This window comes from Liolophura sinensis, chromosome 3 (assembly GCF_032854445.1).
Source record: "Liolophura sinensis isolate JHLJ2023 chromosome 3, CUHK_Ljap_v2, whole genome shotgun sequence".
Taxonomy (NCBI): domain Eukaryota; kingdom Metazoa; phylum Mollusca; class Polyplacophora; order Chitonida; family Chitonidae; genus Liolophura; species Liolophura sinensis.
The window spans coordinates 5,422,315-5,441,005 of NC_088297.1; the positions used below are offsets into that span (position 1 = coordinate 5,422,315).

Below are 18,691 nucleotides of genomic sequence, written 5' to 3' on the forward strand. Positions count from 1 at the left end.
AGTGTGAACGGTGAGTGATTTACCTCATTCTGATTGGCTAGCAGTATACTGCCACTCCTCATTCTGATTGGCTAGCAGTATACTGCCACTCCTTCTCATTCTGATTGGCTAGCAGTATACTGCCACTCCTCATTCTGATTGGCTAGCAGTATACTGCCACTCCTCATTCGGATTGGCTAGCAGTATACTGCCACTGATTGACTAGTGAGTTAGCCAATGGGGAACTTTTAAAACTCCTTCCTGTCTGTATCAAGACAGTTCAAAGCTGTGAACTCCTGCGTTCTTTCCTTTCCTTAAAACGTATGTAAAGTACACATGCACTGCAATGTCACAGAAGAAAACAAAGCGTACTACTGTTGTTTGGACCTTCTGTGTAAGCTCATCCTCAAAACTCCCAATTGTACTGAGAGCAGTAGGTATCAGTATAGTGTAAAGTCGATCAAAACCACCATGGAATCATCTGCCGTCAGAGATATGTTTACCAAAGCTGTCACAGTCAGCTTAACCTATGATTGCTTACCGTAATATTGGATAAACAGGGCCCGTGTACATGTAATTAGACTGTCACAGTGTCCAAGGGTGGGGTGCTAACGGCCGCCGGCCTCAAAGCATTTATTGGAAACGACAAAAAAATTCTGTTTTTGTATTTTCCCTGACACTAACAACAGCAGTTTTAATAAAATGCAATTTGTTTACAACTCTGAAAGCGTTTAAGATTATCTTGATCCTTGTCGTTTAACCCTGCTTTGAAGACTTACAGGCCTTGACAATGTAGTAAACATTTGAAACATTTTAAAGTTTAGCATGTAAAACTTCACTTTCAGAAGCACAAATTAAAGGCCTTATGTATAAAATCCACCTTTCTGTTTTGTTCCATCATAAAGTTTAGTGTGATTTTATTCAATGATGTTTCATGCTTGTATAGTACTGTAGTGAGGGTTTGCAATTTTTTTATGCATTCTTTACAGTGTGATCATTTTTAGGCTACAATTTACAACTTTAAACACTTACTTTACTTTGTTAACTTACTTAATTTACATAATTGACATTTGTAGGTCCGGCAAGTTCAACACCAGCTATAACAACCACTACCACAGGTATGATTACATATATCAGATGTATGTGTCCCTATTGGTCATTTGGTTCTCCAAGCTTTGATTTGTGAAGATGAACACTTTCAAGAAACATGAATATCTTAATTAATATCTTAATTAATACGGGGGCCTCCATGGTTCAGCTCTCTGACGTTGGTTTGGGGCCATCCTTGGCTGAATAAAATTTTGACCAAATTAACATCAGAGCAATCGTGGACTCACAGAAGCCGATCTACTCTTGACCATTGAAGTCTCACATTTAAAGCCAGCTAAGGAAGCACCAAAATTGTTTTTTTTTTGTACGGGCTCTAAAAAATTCAAAATGGAGAAAAGTAAAACTATAAATCAATCTTTGAATTTTGGGCGATTCTCTCTGTTTTTATGATTTTCTTGGATTTCTGAGCTTCCCTATCGTGTAAAAATTAGGGTGGCCAAACTCTTGCTTGCTCGGCACCAGCTTTTGTCCGGAGGTTAGTCTGGAGGTTTGTCTGAAGGTAAGTCAGGAGGTTAGTCAGGAGGTTAGTCAAAGGAGTAGTCATTAGGTTTGTCTGGAGGTTAGTCATTAGGTTTGTATGGAGGTTAGTCATTAGGTTTGTCTGGAGGTTTGTCTGAAGGTAAGTCAGGAGTTTGTCAGGAGGTATGTCTGGAGGTTTGTTGGGAGGGTTGTCAGGAGGTTTGTCTGGACGTTAGTCAGTGGGTTTGTCTGGAGGTTAGTCAGGAGGTTTGTATGGAGGTTAGTCGGGAGGTTTGTCAGGGGGTTTGTCAGGAGGTTTGTCAGGAAGGTTTGTCAGGAAGGTTTGTCTGGAGGTTTGTCAGGAGGTTTGTCTGGAGGTTAGCCTGGAGGTTAGTCAGGAGAAGGGGATGGTAATCCAATCTTATCTATTTTTTGTTTACAGAAGTTTCAACAGTTCCAGTATCAACAACTGAAGCAGTTTACAGTATGTACACTCATTTATGATTGACATGTACTTTATCTACTCAATTTTAATATAGATTGATATTCAAGGACGACATTGGAATATGTAGATTAAACACAAACAGATGCACAGGCTGGTAATCAGAAAATGCTGTCTAAAAGCATGTTTGTCTTTGTTCTTAACATTTCAAGGTTTCTTCTGCTGTGTGAAGAAAATACTATAAAAGTGGAGGGCTTAGTACTGATTATAGAATTTTCTTTAAAATGATAAATGTTGCTTATATTTAGTCATCCGCATGATTTCGTTGGCTCTTTTTTTTCCAGCTTGCCAGCCAGTTCCAGCAGGTGCTTGTAATGGCGTATTACCTTACGCCTTCACTTCCTTTCCTAACGAGTTTGGCCATGAATCAGCCCCGTCTGCATCTGGGGCTCTGCTGGAGCTCCTTGACAGCAGTTCGCAGTGCCCCCTGGTGGACAAGGAGCTGCTAATCTGTCCGATTTTGTTTCCCAAGTGTGAAGCCTCCAAGCAGATTCCAGCTTGTCGAGCTCTGTGTGAAGGTTTGTACAAGTACGAAGTAAATTTTTGTAATTTTTCCACCACCACCGAGGTACAAGTTGATAAATTTTTGCCTGATTTGATTTATTTATTTGATTGGTGTTTTACGCCATATTCAAGAATATTTCACTTAGACAACGGTGGCCAGCATGGTGGAAAGAAATTGGGCAGACACCATAGGAAACCACGACCATCTGCGGACTATGGGCAGACCTTCCCACTTACGGCCAGAGAGAAAGCCAGCATGAGCTGGATTTGAACTCACAGCGACCGCATTGGTAAGAGGCTTCTGGGTCATTGCGCCAGGTTGCCGTGCTAACCACCTTGTGACCTTTCAGCTGTCTCTTGTTCAGCTGTAATTCCAAACCTGATGTGAATGTAAGTTTTTTAAAAACATTTTTGTATTTCTCATAATTATATTAATTAATGACTTTTAAAAAAACATTTGGGAATGATGTAAATGGTTGATTTTATGTCAATTTTATGTCGGTTTCAGCATTACCCATGACTTGTATTCAGTTTCTTGGTCTTGACTGTCGTGCCTTCCCCAATGATGACGACCCTAAAGTGTGTGTGACAGCAGGAGTTGTGGACACATGTAAGTTAGCTGAGAAACCTTGCCTGTGACAGTTTTGGTAACTAAACCCGTTGTTACAGCCAAGAAGCCGAGAAACCCTGCCTGTGACAATTTTGGTAGCTAAACCCATTGTCACAGCCAAGAAGCTGAAAAAACCTTGTCTGTGACAATTTTGGTAGGTAAACCTGTTGTTGCAGCCAAGAAGCCCTGCCAGTGACAATTTTGGTAGCGAAACCCGTTGTCACAGCCAAGAAGCTGAGAAACCCTGCCTGTGACAATTTTGGTAGCTAAACCCGCTGTCACAGCCAAGAAGCTGAGAAACCCTGCCTGTGACAATTTTGGTAGCTAAACCCGCTGTCACAGCAAAGAAGCTGAGAAACCCTGCCTGGGACAATTTTGGTAGCTAAACCAGTTGTCACAGCCAAGAAGCTGAGAAACCCTGCCTGTGACAATTTTGGTAGCTAAACCCGTTGTCACAGCCAAGAAGCTGAAAAAACCTTGTCTGTGATAATTTTGGTAGCTAAACCTGTTGTGGCAGCCAAGAAGCTGAGAAACCCTGCCTGTGACAATTTTGGTAGCTAAACCAGTTGTCACAGCAAAGAAGCTGAGAAACCCTGCCAGTGACAATTTTGGTAGCGAAACCCGTTGTCACAGCCAAGAAGCTGAGAAACCCTGCCTGTGACAATTTTGGTAGCTAAACCCGTTGTCACAGCCAAGAAGCTGAGAAACCCTGCCTGTGACAATTTTGGTAGCTAAACCCATTGTCACAGCCAAGAAGCTGAAAAAAACCTTGTCTGTGACAATTTTGGTAGGTAAACCTGTTGTCGCAGTCAAGAAGCCCTGCCAGTGACAATTTTGGTAGCTAAACCCGTTGTCACAGCCAAGAAGCTGAGAAACCCTGCCTGTGACAATTTTGGTAGCTAAACCAGTTGTCACAGCCAAGAAGCTGAGAAACCCTGCCTGGGACAATTTTGGTAGCTAAACCCGTTGTCACAGCCAAGAAGCTGAGAAACCCTGCCTGTGACAATTTTGGTAGCTAAATCCATTGTCACAGCCAAGAAGCTGAGAAACCCTGCCTGTGACAATTTTGGTAGCTAAACCCGTTGTCACAGCCAAGAAGCTGAGAAACCCTGCCTGTGACAATTTTGGTAGCTAAATCCATTGTCACAGCAAAGGAGCTGAGAAACCCTGCCTGTGACAATTTTGGTAGCTAAACCCATTGTCACAGCAAAGAAGCTGAGAAACCCTGCCTGTGACAATTTTGGTAGCTAAACCCGTTGTCACAGCCAAGAAGCTGAGAAACCCATTGTCACAGCCAAGAAGCTGAGAAACCCTGCCTGTGACAATTTTGGTAGCTAAACCTGTTGTCGCAGCCAAGAAGCTGAGAAACCCATTGTCACAGCCAAGAAGCTGAGAAACCCTGCCTGTGACAATTTTGGTAGCTAAACCTGTTGTCGCAGCCAAGAAGCTGAGAAACCCATTGTCACAGCCAAGAAGCTGAGAAACCCTGCCTGTGACAATTTTGATAGCTAAACCAGTTGTCACAGCCAAGAAGCTGAGAAACCCTGCCTGTGACAATTTTGGTAGCTAAACCAGTTGTCACAGCCAAGAAGCTGAGAAACCCTGCCTGTGACAATTTTGGTAGCTAAACCCGTTGTCACAGCCAAGAAGCTGAGAAACCCTGTCTGTGACAATTTTGGTAGCTAAACCAGTTGTCACAGCCAAGAAGACCCTATAGCTGAAAAGTGATATAACATTCAGCCTGCCTCCTCAGACATTTGCAGAGCCTATGAGTGTATTTAACTACTAGAAATCAGGTAGGCTGTTTACTTAAAACCACTTGATAAGGCCGTGAGAGCCCCAGAAGTTTGGAAAACCAACCAGAATCGCAAAAGATTAGAAATGCTTTGGTCCAGGTTGAAAAAATCGTGTTGTTTTCACAGTCTAACATTTGCTGAAGATTACCTGTGATCTGATGTTATTGTATCAGTGGAATCGTATCAGTGGAAAAATTCTTCAGTATGATGTGAAATCCCAAAAATACATGTAGATAAAATTCTTCCATAAAACATTCTTCTGTAATCGCACATGGCTGCAACAAAGACGCTGGAAAATATGTATTTATGAAGAAAAATGTTCATATTCTGATGTGTGAAAATGTGAGAAATCAGACTCAAATGCAAGAGCGTAAATCAGAGACCCTTCAGACGAATAATAAATAAATTTCTTTTGTAGGGATAAACGCCACTGACACACAATCCTGTTCTGGATTTCACTGTAATAATGGCAGATGTCTGCTGGAAAATAGCAACGTTTGTGATGGGAGCAATGATTGTGGTGATAGCACTGATGAAATCTTCTGTGGTGAAGGTAAGAAAATTTGCACCTAACAAGTGATGCGCACATAATTGATATGCACATGACAAGTAATATGCACATAACAAATGATATGCACATGACACGTGATATGCACATAACAAGTGATAGGTACATAACAAGTGATATGCACATAACAAGTGATAGGCACATGACAAGTGATAGGCACATGACAAGTGATAGGCACATGACAAGTGATATGCACATGACAAGTGATAGGCACATGACAAGTGATATGCACATGACAAGTGATAGGCACATGACAAGTGATAGGCACATGACAAGTGATAGGCACATGACAAGTGATATGCACATGACAAGTGATAGGCACATGACAAGTGATATGCACATGACAAGTGATAGGCACATGACAAGTGATAGGCACATGACAAGTGATATGCACATGACAAGTGATAGGCACATGACAAGTGATATGCACATGACAAGTGATATGCACATAACAAGTGATATGCACATAACAAGTGATATGCACATAACACGTGATATACACATAACAAGTGTATGCACATAACACGTGATATTCACATGACAAGTGTATGCACATAACACGTGATATTCACATGACAAGTGTTATGCACATAACAAGTGATATGCACATGACAAGTGATATGCACATGACACATGATATGCACATAACAAGTGATATACACATAACAAGTGATATACACATGACAAGTGATATGCACATGACACGTGATATGCACATAACACGTGATATACACATAAGTGTATGCACATAACACGTGATATTCACATGACAAGTGTATGCACATAACACGTGATATTCACATGACAAGTGTTATGCACATAACAAGTGATATGCACATGACACGTGATATACACATAACAAGTGTATGCACATAACAAGTGATATACACATAACAAGTGATATACACATAACAAGTGATATGCACATGACAAGTGATATGCACATAACAAGTGATATGCACATAACAAGTGTATGCACATAACATGTGATATTCACATAACAAGTGATATGCACATAACATGTGATATACACATAACAAGTGATATTCACATAACAAATGATATTCACATAACAAATGATATGCAGTTGGAAATGGATTGGTGGTGAATTCACTAGTTAACTTCACATGTTGTTTTTTAATTTAGTTTCATTATCATTCTGATTAGAAAAAAAATACCCCACACTGATTTTCATTCACTGAAGCCAGTCTTCTTGGAGATATTTACTGCCTATACACGGTACTTTTCTTTTAACCAAGTCAGTATATTTTGACAAAACTTATGAAAGTTATTGGTTTATTTTATGATTTTTGTGATTTTGATAAACATACATTGTGCATGTATCAGTTAAAATCTGTAAAATGATTATATATGTATTAATAATGAATCGTTTTAACCTTTTGTTTCAGAGTCTGCAGCAGATTGTAGTTTTGAGGACGGGACTTTGTGTAATTATGTTCAGGATAGCAACGACGACCTTGATTGGCTGATTCACAGGATGGCCACGCCCTCTCTTTTCACGGGTCCCCGCCTTGATAACACGTACAGGAACCAATCAGGTTAGAGCTCAGTCTGTGATAACCGACGGTCACAGTTGTGTTAGTACCCTAATTCCTCAACCTTTTCTCAAATGAAAGAGTAACTTTCAGTACAATTTTTGCACATTTTTGATTTGATTTTGAGGACAAAATTACTTTGGTTGGATTGGTCCATTTCAGGACTGCACAAAAAGTATGATTTTATCAGACAAAACAAAAAATGCTTTCAGAATATCCTTGAATAAACACTTTGAAAACATGTGCAAAGGTTGAAAAATAACGCTATCATCGTGAGACATTTACTCACTCACTCACTCACCTGTCTTAATCTTGTAGGTCATTACCTGTATTTAGAGGCCACAGGTGTGTTACCTGGTAATAAAGCGCGCCTCACCCTCCCAGAGAGGAGCTGGCAGGAGCACTGTCTGCGTGTGGCTTATCACATGAGGGGGCAGGGCATGGGCTCTCTTAAGGTACAGTCATTGTTAGTGTGTTTCCAGTGTTACGGTTGAGGTACAAGATTTTGGTGTTCTGAAAGCCATTGTAATGAAATATATCAAAAAGGGCAGTTTCCCTAAGTACATATTACAGGGTTTACGGAAGGATGTTTGTTATCAATAATTTTTGTGTTTTTGTAAACTTGCTTTTCTGGGACAGGACTATTTATACTAATAATTTTGGAAAGTCTTTTTTTGAAATGTTAAGATCAAATTCGTATAAAATGTGTATTAACTCTTATAAATGAGTTAATGAGTTATCAAAGTAACTGTATGAAAAATAGCTGTAATTGTTCTTATTTTTAGTCAGACATTTTAATTTGAGCATTTAGGTTGTTCTTAGCACTCAAAACTTCTACGATATATGTCTTCCACAGGTTTTGACAGAACAGACGATGTCTAAAACATCCACTTTGCATTGGGTTGTCAATGGTAACCTGGGCACCATGTGGAAGACCGCAGCCATTACTCTACCAAGGGGAGACTACTCTATCATCCTAGAGGGCAGCAGGGGTTCTGAGTACACTAGTGACATGGCCATTGATGATATCACATCCAGATTGGGGGCCTGTCCAGCTGTGAATTTCAGTTAGTAATGGTTTTTGCTGAATGACTTTTTCAGCAAAGTTTTTAGTTCCTAACCTGACCAAGATTGGGACCTGCGTGGCTGAGTGGTTAGCGTGTTACCGCAGAACAATAATGCCACCAGTGTGGTTGCAGCTCAAACTGGCTTCCTCTACAGTTGTATGTAAGTGGAAAGATCTGCCAGCAACCTGCAGGTGATCATGGGTTTCACTTGGGCTCTGCTCAGCTTCTTCCCACCATAATCCTCGCTGTTGTCGTATAAGTGAAATGCTTTTGAGTACAGTGTAAAACACCAAGCAAATGAGTAAATAAATAAATAAATAAACTTGATCAAGAAACTTTAAACTGTATCGATTGTCGGTGGTATACCTGATACCTGTTCAAAGGTGGAGAGATTTTGCCTGGTGTCATGGTTTGTAATAGTAGAAGCAAGCAAGGTAATATGACCAGGGTATGGAAGTAATACAGCTGTTGTGGCGTTAAAGGAAAAAACCTCTAAACATTGAAGCAGACATCGCTAAATAGACCACTTAAAACTATGCATAAATATACTTTCATTTGTTTTCTTTAGATTTTTGTGAAGACAGATAAAGGCACTCAAACATTTGAATTCTAAGGTGGGCTTTACGGGACCATACTATCAAAGGGTAGGAATTCTGACGTCACAGGAAGTTTACCCAACTCTAATCACGTCACTGAATATTAGAATAACTCTCTTTACCTATGAGTAAAAGATTACTGAAATAATGTGCTAAAAAATTCCTTCCTTCTGGTGAAGATGTGACGTCAAGAGTTCCCAGATACCTTCTACATGGCCCATAAAGCGCGCCTTACTATTCAAATACTTTGTATTTGAATGCCTTTCAACACTCCAAAAAATCTGAAAAAATTTCCAGTTGTCTGTATGATGAACCTTAACTTCATACTTTAGCTTTCATTTACTTTAAAGCAGTGATCATTCATTTTACGTCATGTGACACTCTGTCTTATTTATTTTTATCCAGGTTGCCAAGACGATCAGTTCTCCTGTCACACCACAAACTTGTGTTTGCCGATGTCAAAGCGATGTGATACTGTGAATAATTGCGGAGACTTCAGTGATGAGATGGACTGTGGTGAGTGAACATGTTTGTTTTTGTGCGTGTATGTTTTTTTTTGTCATCAGATAAACAGGGTGTGAGCTCAATCCTCGTCTTAGACACGCAATTTTGAAATTTCCTCTCATTTTTCAGTTTCAGGGAACTTGGTGAGGATAATCAGGTGATTCGCACGGTCTATAGTTTGTTGAAAACAACTTTTCTTTCACCAGAATGGTGTGCATATCATTGCGTCACACGTAGAAAAATTTATCAGCAGCTTGCGGGGAAAATAAGTGGCTGATAGCGCTAATGGGGTCATTTTGCATTGTGACCCCTGCTGTTGACTCCTGTCTTCCACCTACATGGTGTACTGGACTTATTTAAGCACCTTTAGAGTCAAACGACGTAGTGTTATCTAAAGCTGCGTGGAAGATGCAGGGCTGAGGAATGCCGCAATTCTTATGTACAAGTACTTTTGTACAATTGTCTTTGCTCTTACAGGTTAGGGTTTGGCTTTGTGTCAAAAGGTTTGTTGTGTATTTGACGAAGGGCTGTGGTATACATACAACACTCAGTTCCCAGCACGCTTGATCAGCATTAGCCTAATTCCTCAACCTTTGGGGACCAGCCCCGATAACACAGTTGGTAGAGGGTCCGGGGCCAGAGCAGTAGATCCAGTCTCAATCCTGGGTCGGGTCACCTAAGGATTGGGTATGCCTAAGACCGTAAAAAAGAGGAAGTTGTAACTTCCTCACTTGGCGTTCAGCATGGAGGGGATAGTGCAATGACTAGTTGACCTGTATCAGTATAATGGCTCGGGCTGTGTGGCTTACTTGCCTTTGGTAAGTCGTTTTAGCGAAGCAGCACTTGATAAAAGAGCGGTAGAAATCCGTCCTGCAACAAGGAGGCACATTACATGCACTCTAAGGACTCCTTCAAAGACGTAAATAATTAGTACCTGTATCTTGAATTAATTTATGCATTTCTTGTGGTTGCAGAATGTACAGACAAGCAGTACTATTTCCAGTGTAACTATGGCAACTGTATCAAGGCATACATGCAGTGCGACAACAACACAGACTGTCCAGACGGGAGTGATGAAGTAAACTGTGGTGAGTTAAGAGAGTGAAGTACTTGTGAAGAAATGGTGATTGTTCACAGAGAGAGGAAAGTCTGTTCGAAGTGTGAACTGGAAATTTTGACCGTGAACTATAACTGTCATCTGAAGTCAGTTAACTCGTGCTGCTATGAAATGATCTATATTAAACTGTTTTCCCATTACTGCTGATTTGGATCTTGACTTAGACTGGTCTCAGTTTTCAGCACTAGAATCTTACATCCAGGAAGTGCAATCAGTAGTATTCGTAACAGTGTCTCTTAAAATCAACTTTCTTAATGAAATCGACCGGCCCGGATAGCACAGTTGGTAGAGCGTCCGCTTCGGGACCGGTAGATCCAGGAGCAATCCTTGATCGAGTCACACCTAAGACTTTAAAAGAGGAAGTTGTAACTTCCTCGCTTGGCGTTCAGCATGAAGGGGATAGTGCAACGACTGGTTGACCCGTATCAGTATAATGGCTCGGGCGAGGCGACTTACTTGCCTTCGGTAAGTCGTCTCAGTGAAGCAGCACTAAATAAAAGAGCGGTGAAAATCCGTCCTGCAACAAGGAGGCACATTACACGTACATGCACCCTAATGATTCCTTCGTCATCATATGACTGAAAAATTGTTGAGTACGACGTTAAACCCCAAGCACTCACTCACTCACTCTTAATGAAATCCCTCAGTCTGACATCTACACCCGTGTCAAGTGTGGGAGAAAGGGCCCCATGGCCAAGTTTGTTGGTGTGTTCGCACAGCAGAAGGACCCAGTAGCCGCTCACCAATGCTATCACTGTGAGTTCAAGTCCATCTCATGCTAGCTTTCTGTCGTGCGTGAGAAGATCTTCCAGCAACCTGAAGATAGTCACAGATTTTCCTCTCGTCATAATGCTGGCTGCTTTTTGTTCATTTTAATGTGAAATATTTTCAACTACATCATGAAACCCAAATCAAATAAATAAATTTATAAACCTGTCCATATTGATGTTTTGTACAGTGTGTCCCCGGGGTCAGGCCCAGTGCCCAGACGGGAAGTGTATCATGTCAGAGTGGCTGTGTGATGGAGATTGGGACTGTCGCGATGGCTGGGATGAGGACAACTGCTGTAAGATACCAGTCTCACTATGACTAGTACATTGCTCACCTTTATCAGGCTGTACATGAATATTAAGGAGATTTAATATTGAGGATTAAGAAATATTAATGTTTAATAATTTGTTTATATATAATCAACTAATAAATTAAAATGTATAAAAAAAAAAATGTATTAATATCGGTGTGCTATCACAATTCAGACCTGGTGTGTCGTGTTGTGACAAGGTTGACGTCGTTGGGTGTGCCTTTTTGTGCACACAGGTGTTACTCATCATTCCATTATACATATCTGTGAGAAAGTTTGTCTGTAACTCGGATAGGTACTGTGTATGGCACTATCATGATTATAGAACAGTTTTGGCCATTGAACAAAAACCAAAAAAAAAAACAAAAAGTTTGTTAATATACAATTGTTTTGTTGTTACTATAAATCTTGCACCTTTTTAACCTCTTAAGCTTTTTTTTCAGTACAATTTACGTATACAGATATTATGAAGATGATGCTGAAAATGATGTAAGCTTCAGAAAACTGCAAATTATTTCTTTACAGGCTGTAGTTCTTTCGGAATGTTTCAATAAATATTGGTCACGGGAAAAGTTGAAGAATTAGGTTAGTGTATATCTGATTTGTTGAAAACATTTAAGTTTTTTAGCTGTACCCTCATTGTGTTGACAGTAACCTGTAAGCTTGACGAGCACACCTGTCAGGATTACACCTGTGTTCCTCAGAGTCAGGTGTGTGATGGAGAGTACAATTGTGCTGATAGATCAGACGAGGAGTACTGTGGTAAGTGGCAGATCGAGAGTTCAATCCCGACTGATTCCATATCTGATGATTTTTTCTTTCATTTTTTTTTTTGTGGAAAAACTCTTTTTCCTAAGAGTGGGTTATTGCCTATTCACAGGTCAGAAATTTTGCATATACTTAATTGCTTTCCAGAAATGTTTTGAGTAAAGAACCTCTCCTTGTAACAATTTAGATTTGTGCAAATTGAATTAAACAGGTTCTGTCTGAACTGAATCGAGATAACAAACTTTTCTGAATTGATACATGCAGATGACAATTTATGTCCAAAGGAATTATTTACGAAACAGCTTGGGAAAAGATGACACACTGATGTTTATCCCTGTTTCAGTGCGTCGTAGGTCCTGGGACAGCATGCTGGAAGTGCGTCATGGATTGTCATGGTTACCAGTGTGCTACTCTGACTGGGATGCGGGTCTTGGACACGAAATCTGTGACATCACGGGTGAAGGGTAAGATTTGTACACATGGACAACACAGAGGGAAATAAGCCATCTGAAACTTTCTGGGAGGGAGTACTGGAGAGGGAACTTCAGTCAGTGTAAATTCTATTAAATAACACCAGAGCAAAATACAAGGACATTGTGATATACCCTTACCGGTGAACAAAATACAAGGACATTTTGACATACCCCTTACAGCTGAACAATATACAAGGACATTTTGATATACCCTTATAGGTGAACAATACACAAGGACATTTTGATATACCCTTACAGGTGAAAAGTTACAGCTCACCCTAAAGAAGTCCAAAATTATGGAAAATATTGCCGGATGAATTTAACTTAAATGTTCAAAATATTATCCTGTGTTTATGTACACCAACTGTACAGAGATTTGCCATTAATTCCTGTGCTTGTTTCACATTTGAGAAAGACAGGGAATTTCCGAGCTCTCATTGGTCGTGGAGCCTTGGTGATAACAACTGTGGGTCAGTGATGCTTCAAAGTCTAACGTTTACGTCACAGGTGGGAAAGAAGTATCAAACCTACGTGTTCAAGTGTCTTGCACTGTTTCTTTTTGACTTTTCCCCCCTAGACCTTATAATGGGACAGTCCGTCTGAATTACGCCAGCTCCTCCTACCTCAGGCTGAGGGAACAACGAAACCAGCTGGATGAAAAACTTAAACAGGAGGTGAGAATTCTCAAACATTCAGTGTATTTATTTATTTATTTATTTGATTGGTGTTTTACGCCATATTCAAAAATATTTCACTTATACTACGTCAGCCAGCATTATGGTGGGTGGAAACCGGGCAGAGTCTGGGGGAACATTCAATGTAGATTTCATCTTGAGAGTTTGAGGGTGGAATGTGTGAGTATGTAATATGTGAGTGTGTAATATGTGAGTGTGTAATGTCTGAGTATGTAATATGTGAGTGTGTAATGTCTGAGTGTGTAATGTCTGAGTATGTAATATGTGAGTGTGTAATGTCTGAGTGTGTAATGTCTGAGTATGTAATATGTGAGTGTGTAATGTCTGAGTGTGTAATGTCTGAGTATGTAATATGTGAGTGTGTAATATGTGAGTGTGTAATGTCTGAGTATGTAATATGTGAGTGTGTAATGTCTGAGTGTGTAATGTCTGAGTATGTAATATGTGAGTGTGTAATGTCTGAGTGTGTAATGTCTGAGTATGTAATATGTGAGTGTGTAATGTCTGAGTGTGTAATGTCTGAGTATGTAATATGTGAGTGTGTAATGCCTGAGTGTGTAATGTCTGAGTGTGTAATGTCTGAGTATGTAATATGTGAGTGTGTAATGTCTGAGTATGTAATATGTGAGTGTGTAATATGTGAGTGTGTAATGTCTGAGTGTGTAATATGTGAGTGTGTAATATGTGAGTGTGTAATGTCTGAGTATGTAATATGTGAGTGTGTAATGTCTGAGTATTTAATATATGAGTGTGTAATGTCTGAGTATGTACTATGTGAGTGTGTAATATGTGAGTATGTAGTATGTGAGTGTGTAATGTCTGAGTATGTAATATGTGAGTGTGTAATAGTATGAAATCAGTGTGTCATTTAGCGTGAATAATCAAAATAAATCCATAAAATCTGAAAACTTGTTTTTGGTTTTCAAATTTACGTGAAGTAAAATAAAGTTGTGTTGTGGAATTGGGTACTTCAACGATGTCATGAATGCCTCTGGACAGTGGTTGTTGATAATGTCATGCAGTTACTAAGCAGACAAACAAGTAGGTGAACTTTTTCACGGGTTTGACTTTGCTGTTGGGTTTTAACTACCTGTGGTACCTTGTACTACACTTAAGCAATAATCTTAACACTTGGTGACTTGTCTTTTACAGTATTGGGTGTGAAGACGCAGCTGTTGTTGGGGTGAAATGTGAGTCCCGAGGTCAGTACACTTGTATAATCAGTCCTACAGACATTTTCGTCGATTGAACTCAATTAGCCAAGGACAGTGATCATGTCAATGTATCATTCATAAACAACATACTGTTAATGTTTCTGAAAAACAGGGTGTCCATATAACCAGCACAGTTAGGTTTTGAAATAGTGTGCCTTTGTATACAAGATAGCCATAGGGTAGACAGTATTGTCTCACAAGATGTCGTATATTTGACCAGTGATGTTACCTTAATTTTCTGCACTTGTTCGAAGGATTTGGACCCAGAGCATTTAATTTTACTGTGATCATTGGAGAGTTCAGGCCCAACTGTGATAACCCACTAACGTAATGTACCCTCTCACATGTCAGTGGGGCAGATATGTGAAGGACTGTTGGTAACCTGGTCGAGGGTTCCCCCCCCCCCCCCCCCCCCCCCCCGGGCTCTGCCTGGTTTCCTGCCACCGTCGTACAAGTGAAATATTCTTAAGTATGACATAAAACACCAATCAAATAAATAAATAAATAAAGGCCTGGAAAGCATATTGTTATCATTGGAATTATTATTTTAAATATTATTCTTGAAAATAACTTCCACACAGGTGTCAGTTGTCTGAGAGACCACACATGGGAAAATTTTTCTGTGCAATTTCAAACTTTCAGCTTGACCTCGGCGGCCATATTGATATTATTAATCAGCTGTGTGAAGACATCTTGGAAGCCGCAAAACTGCTGGCAGTTTTAGTTGTTTGCTTGGGGATTCTAATCATCATCCATGTGTAATGCAAAAATGTTGTCAATGCAAAAATGTTGTTAATGCAAAAATGTTGTTAATGCAAAAGTGTTGTTAATGCAAAAGTGTTGTAAATGCAAAAATGTTGTTAATGCAAAAGTGTTGTTAATGCAAAAATGTTGTTAATGCAAAAATGTTGTTAATGCAAAAGTGTTGTTAATGCAAAAATGTTGTTAATGCAAAAGTGTTTTTAATGCAAAAATTTTTTCGAATCAGATACAATTTTAGCTGTTTTATCCTTGAACACGAGGGAGCTTTGTACAAAGACCCTAAATGACCCTAAATTTCGTCCATGACTAATTTGCCCATTTTTCCTGTTTCTGAGAATTCTGTTTTGGAAAGGTGTTTTGAGGTTTGCTTGCACATGGGATGATATTCTAAAGGAAAATTGTTTCGGAGCCAAAAATTACATTTTATGACATTTATTTGCCTCTAAAAATGCACTTTTGTGGGTGAAATTTTAGGTCATGTAGGGTAAGTACTGAAAAACAAACTTGCCTAACCTTCATGTGTTCTTATTTCAGGCTGTGGGACAAGGTCAGTGGCCTTTGCCAGCACATACATTGTAGGGGGCAATAAATCCCCTGGGGGGAAGTGGCCGTGGATGGCTTCCTTCACGTTCCGCGGGACACACGAGTGTGGGGGAACGCTGATAGCTCCGCAGTTTGTGCTCACAGCTGCCCACTGCATACAGTAAGTGTTTCTTACCAACGCTGATAGCTCCGCAGTTTGTGCTCACAGCTGCCCACTGCATACAGTAAGTGTTTCTTACCAACGCTGATAGCTCCGCAGTTTGTGCTCACAGCTGCCCACTGCATACAGTAAGTGTTTCTTACCAACGCTGATAGCTCCGCAGTTTGTGCTCACAGCTGCCCACTGCATACAGTAAGTGTTTCTTACCAACGCTGATAGCTCCGCAGTTTGTGCTCACAGCTGCCCACTGCATACAGTAAGTGTTTCTTACCAACGCTGATAGCTCCACAGTTTGTGCTCACAGCAGCCCACTGCATACAGTAAGTGTTTCTTACCAACGCTGATAGCTCCGCAGTTTGTGCTCACAGCTGCCCACTGCATACAGTAAGTGTTTCTTACCAACGCTGATAGCTCCGCAGTTTGTGCTCACAGCTGCCCACTGCATACAGTAAGTGTTTCTTACCAACGTTGATAACTCCGCAGTTTGTGCTCACAGGCTGCCCACTGCATACAGTAAGTGTTTCTTAACCAACGCTGATAGCTCCGCAGTTTGTGCTCACAGCTGCCCACTGCATACAGTAAGTGTTTCTTACCAACATTGATAGCTCCGCAGTTTGTGCTCACAGCTGGCCACTGCATACAGTAAGTGTTTCTTACGAACGCTGATAGTCTGCGCAGTTTGTGCTCACAGCAGCCCGCTGCATACAGTAAGTGTTTCTTACCAACGCTGATAGCTGCGCAGTTTTTGCTCACAGCTGGCCACTGCATACAGTAAGTGTTTCTTACCAACGCTGATAGCTCCGCAGTTTGTGCTTACAGCTGGCCACTGCATACAGTAAGTGTTTCTTACCAAAGTCTTTAAAAACGGTACTTTTTGCTGCCTTGCTTGGCACTCACTACTGAGAGGTTAGTGCAGAGAAGCAGGACTGGTCGGCATGGTGTCAGGATAATGTGACTGGGCGCGGTGTCATGTGTGGTGTCTTCAGCACAATGCTTCAGTGGGGAACACATGGGACTGGGTTCATATTCATAGCTCTGTATGCATATGCATTTTGAAGACAGAAACCTAGCAGGCTGTGTGTGTTAAGTGGCAAAAGACTGATGCGGCATCTCCTATCACAGTGTGGTCAGAAAAGGCTGCAAACCATTTTCCTCGCTAGTTTTTAATGGTGTTTCATGCCACATTTATATATTTATCTCGTGTATGTATTATATATATATATATATATATATATATATATATAACATATCATATGCATCTCACATATGCTTTATGTTCGTGTTTTTCTTTTTACCTTTAATGATGATATGCTTAGTTTATGTTCTAAGATCTTGATTGGTGTTTTACGCCGTACTCAAGAATATTTCACTTACATGATGCTGGCCGCCGTCGTATAAGTGAAATATTCTTGAGTATGGCGTAAAACACCAATCAAATAAATAAATAAATAAATACATGACGACAGCCAGCATTATGGGGGGGAGAAAGTGAACAGAACTGTTAGACCTTCCCATGTACGGCCAGAGAGGAAGCCAGCATGAGCTGGATTTGAACTCACAGAAGGGGTGTGCTTGTTGCAAGATTCTGTGTAGAATTGTGTATATTAATTTACGATGTTTTCATTACAACATTTTTAGAAATACCCATTGAATACTTTTAAGAAACTCTTAAACACATTATTAAAATTGACTGAAAAAATAGATGAAACAAAACTCACTGTGTTTCTCTTCCCTGCCCATCAGACGTTATGTCACCAGTGCCCTTCCTGCTGAAGGTGGTTCTGGGGGGTACAGCCTGGGGGTCATCACAGCCTAACCGCAAACAGCTCGCCGTGGAGAAGGTCATTCCCCACCCAGACTTTGTGGCGTTCTCCGGGAATGACATCGGGCTGATCCAGCTACAGGCACCCTGTGGGACTATGACTCGTACATCAGGCCCTGCCTGTATGCCCCAGAGGGAGGAGGTTCTTCCCCACTAGCAGTCTGTGCTTTGTGACAGGGTGGGGGGCAGCGCAAGCCAGGCAGTGAGTACTATAAACAATCAAAGGTTTTGGACTTAAGTCTTGAGTTGCTTGATAAATACAGGCCCTGAGATCTTATTTGTGAACTAAAGAGCTGAGTGATAAATTTGTAAGTGCTTTAAAAGCCAAATTAAAGAAGAAAAAATTCAAATTGTGGTTGGTACATTGTTTTGCAGTAAAAAATCAGTGCACACATTTTAATCGTATTGGAACAAAAACATTTTAATTGGGGTTGGGTTTGAATTTTTTGACATGAAGGAGAAGAAAACATAAAAATGATGCCAAAATCAGATGAAAGAGCATCAAAAACTTTTATGCAAATATGATCTTTTTTTAAGAAAATATTTTTGTATTCTGGGTATTTGGGACCAACTTTTGGTATTTATTGTTGTTGCATAATAATGTTTTAAATAAAAACATATGCATATAACCTAAATTATGATAATATTTATGAACATATTTAAAATGTAAATATGATCCAAATTGAGGTTTAATACATTTGTTAGCTGAAAAGAACAAATCCCAGTGCCAAAATATTTATTAAACCTGTGTTACATCCTCATTTATGACATTATTAAACAAAGACTATAAATACCAAAAGGTGGG

The 18,691-nt window shown here is 40.1% G+C and overlaps 2 protein-coding genes across 2 annotated transcripts; both read left to right on the forward strand.

Moving 5' to 3' along the window:
* The first annotated feature begins 1,733 nt into the window (after window positions 1-1,733).
* LOC135464018 (atrial natriuretic peptide-converting enzyme-like) lies at window positions 1,734-7,887 on the forward strand. The gene is made up of 8 exons (XM_064741494.1): window positions 1,734-1,767; window positions 1,991-2,032; window positions 2,335-2,568; window positions 3,063-3,164; window positions 5,379-5,513; window positions 6,938-7,087; window positions 7,403-7,539; window positions 7,870-7,887. The coding sequence occupies exons 1-8, from the start codon at window positions 1,734-1,736 to the stop codon at window positions 7,885-7,887; spliced, it is 852 nt and encodes a 283-aa protein (XP_064597564.1).
* Window positions 7,888-7,951: 64 nt separating this feature from the next.
* On the forward strand, window positions 7,952-16,048 carry LOC135463956 (very low-density lipoprotein receptor-like). Its single transcript, XM_064741428.1, has 9 exons — window positions 7,952-8,151; window positions 9,153-9,263; window positions 10,226-10,339; window positions 11,327-11,434; window positions 12,101-12,211; window positions 12,561-12,681; window positions 13,268-13,364; window positions 14,538-14,587; window positions 15,896-16,048. The coding sequence occupies exons 1-8, from the start codon at window positions 7,959-7,961 to the stop codon at window positions 14,547-14,549; spliced, it is 867 nt and encodes a 288-aa protein (XP_064597498.1). The 5' UTR covers window positions 7,952-7,958; the 3' UTR covers window positions 14,550-14,587; window positions 15,896-16,048.
* The last annotated feature ends 2,643 nt before the right edge of the window (window positions 16,049-18,691 follow it).

Coding starts and splice junctions, on each gene's coding strand:
- LOC135464018 (XM_064741494.1), top strand. CDS start 1,734: ATGTCTGGAGGTTTGTTGGGAGGGTTGTCAGGAG. Junction 3,165..5,378: donor AGCAGGAGTTGTGGACACAT/GTAAGTTAGCTG, acceptor TTTCTTTTGTAG/GGATAAACGCCACTGACACA. Junction 7,088..7,402: donor CACGTACAGGAACCAATCAG/GTTAGAGCTCAG, acceptor TTAATCTTGTAG/GTCATTACCTGTATTTAGAG.
- LOC135463956 (XM_064741428.1), top strand. CDS start 7,959: ATGTCTAAAACATCCACTTTGCATTGGGTTGTCAATGGTAACCTGGGC. Junction 8,152..9,152: donor CTGTCCAGCTGTGAATTTCA/GTTAGTAATGGT, acceptor ATTTTTATCCAG/GTTGCCAAGACGATCAGTTC. Junction 12,682..13,267: donor TGTGACATCACGGGTGAAGG/GTAAGATTTGTA, acceptor TTTCCCCCCTAG/ACCTTATAATGGGACAGTCC.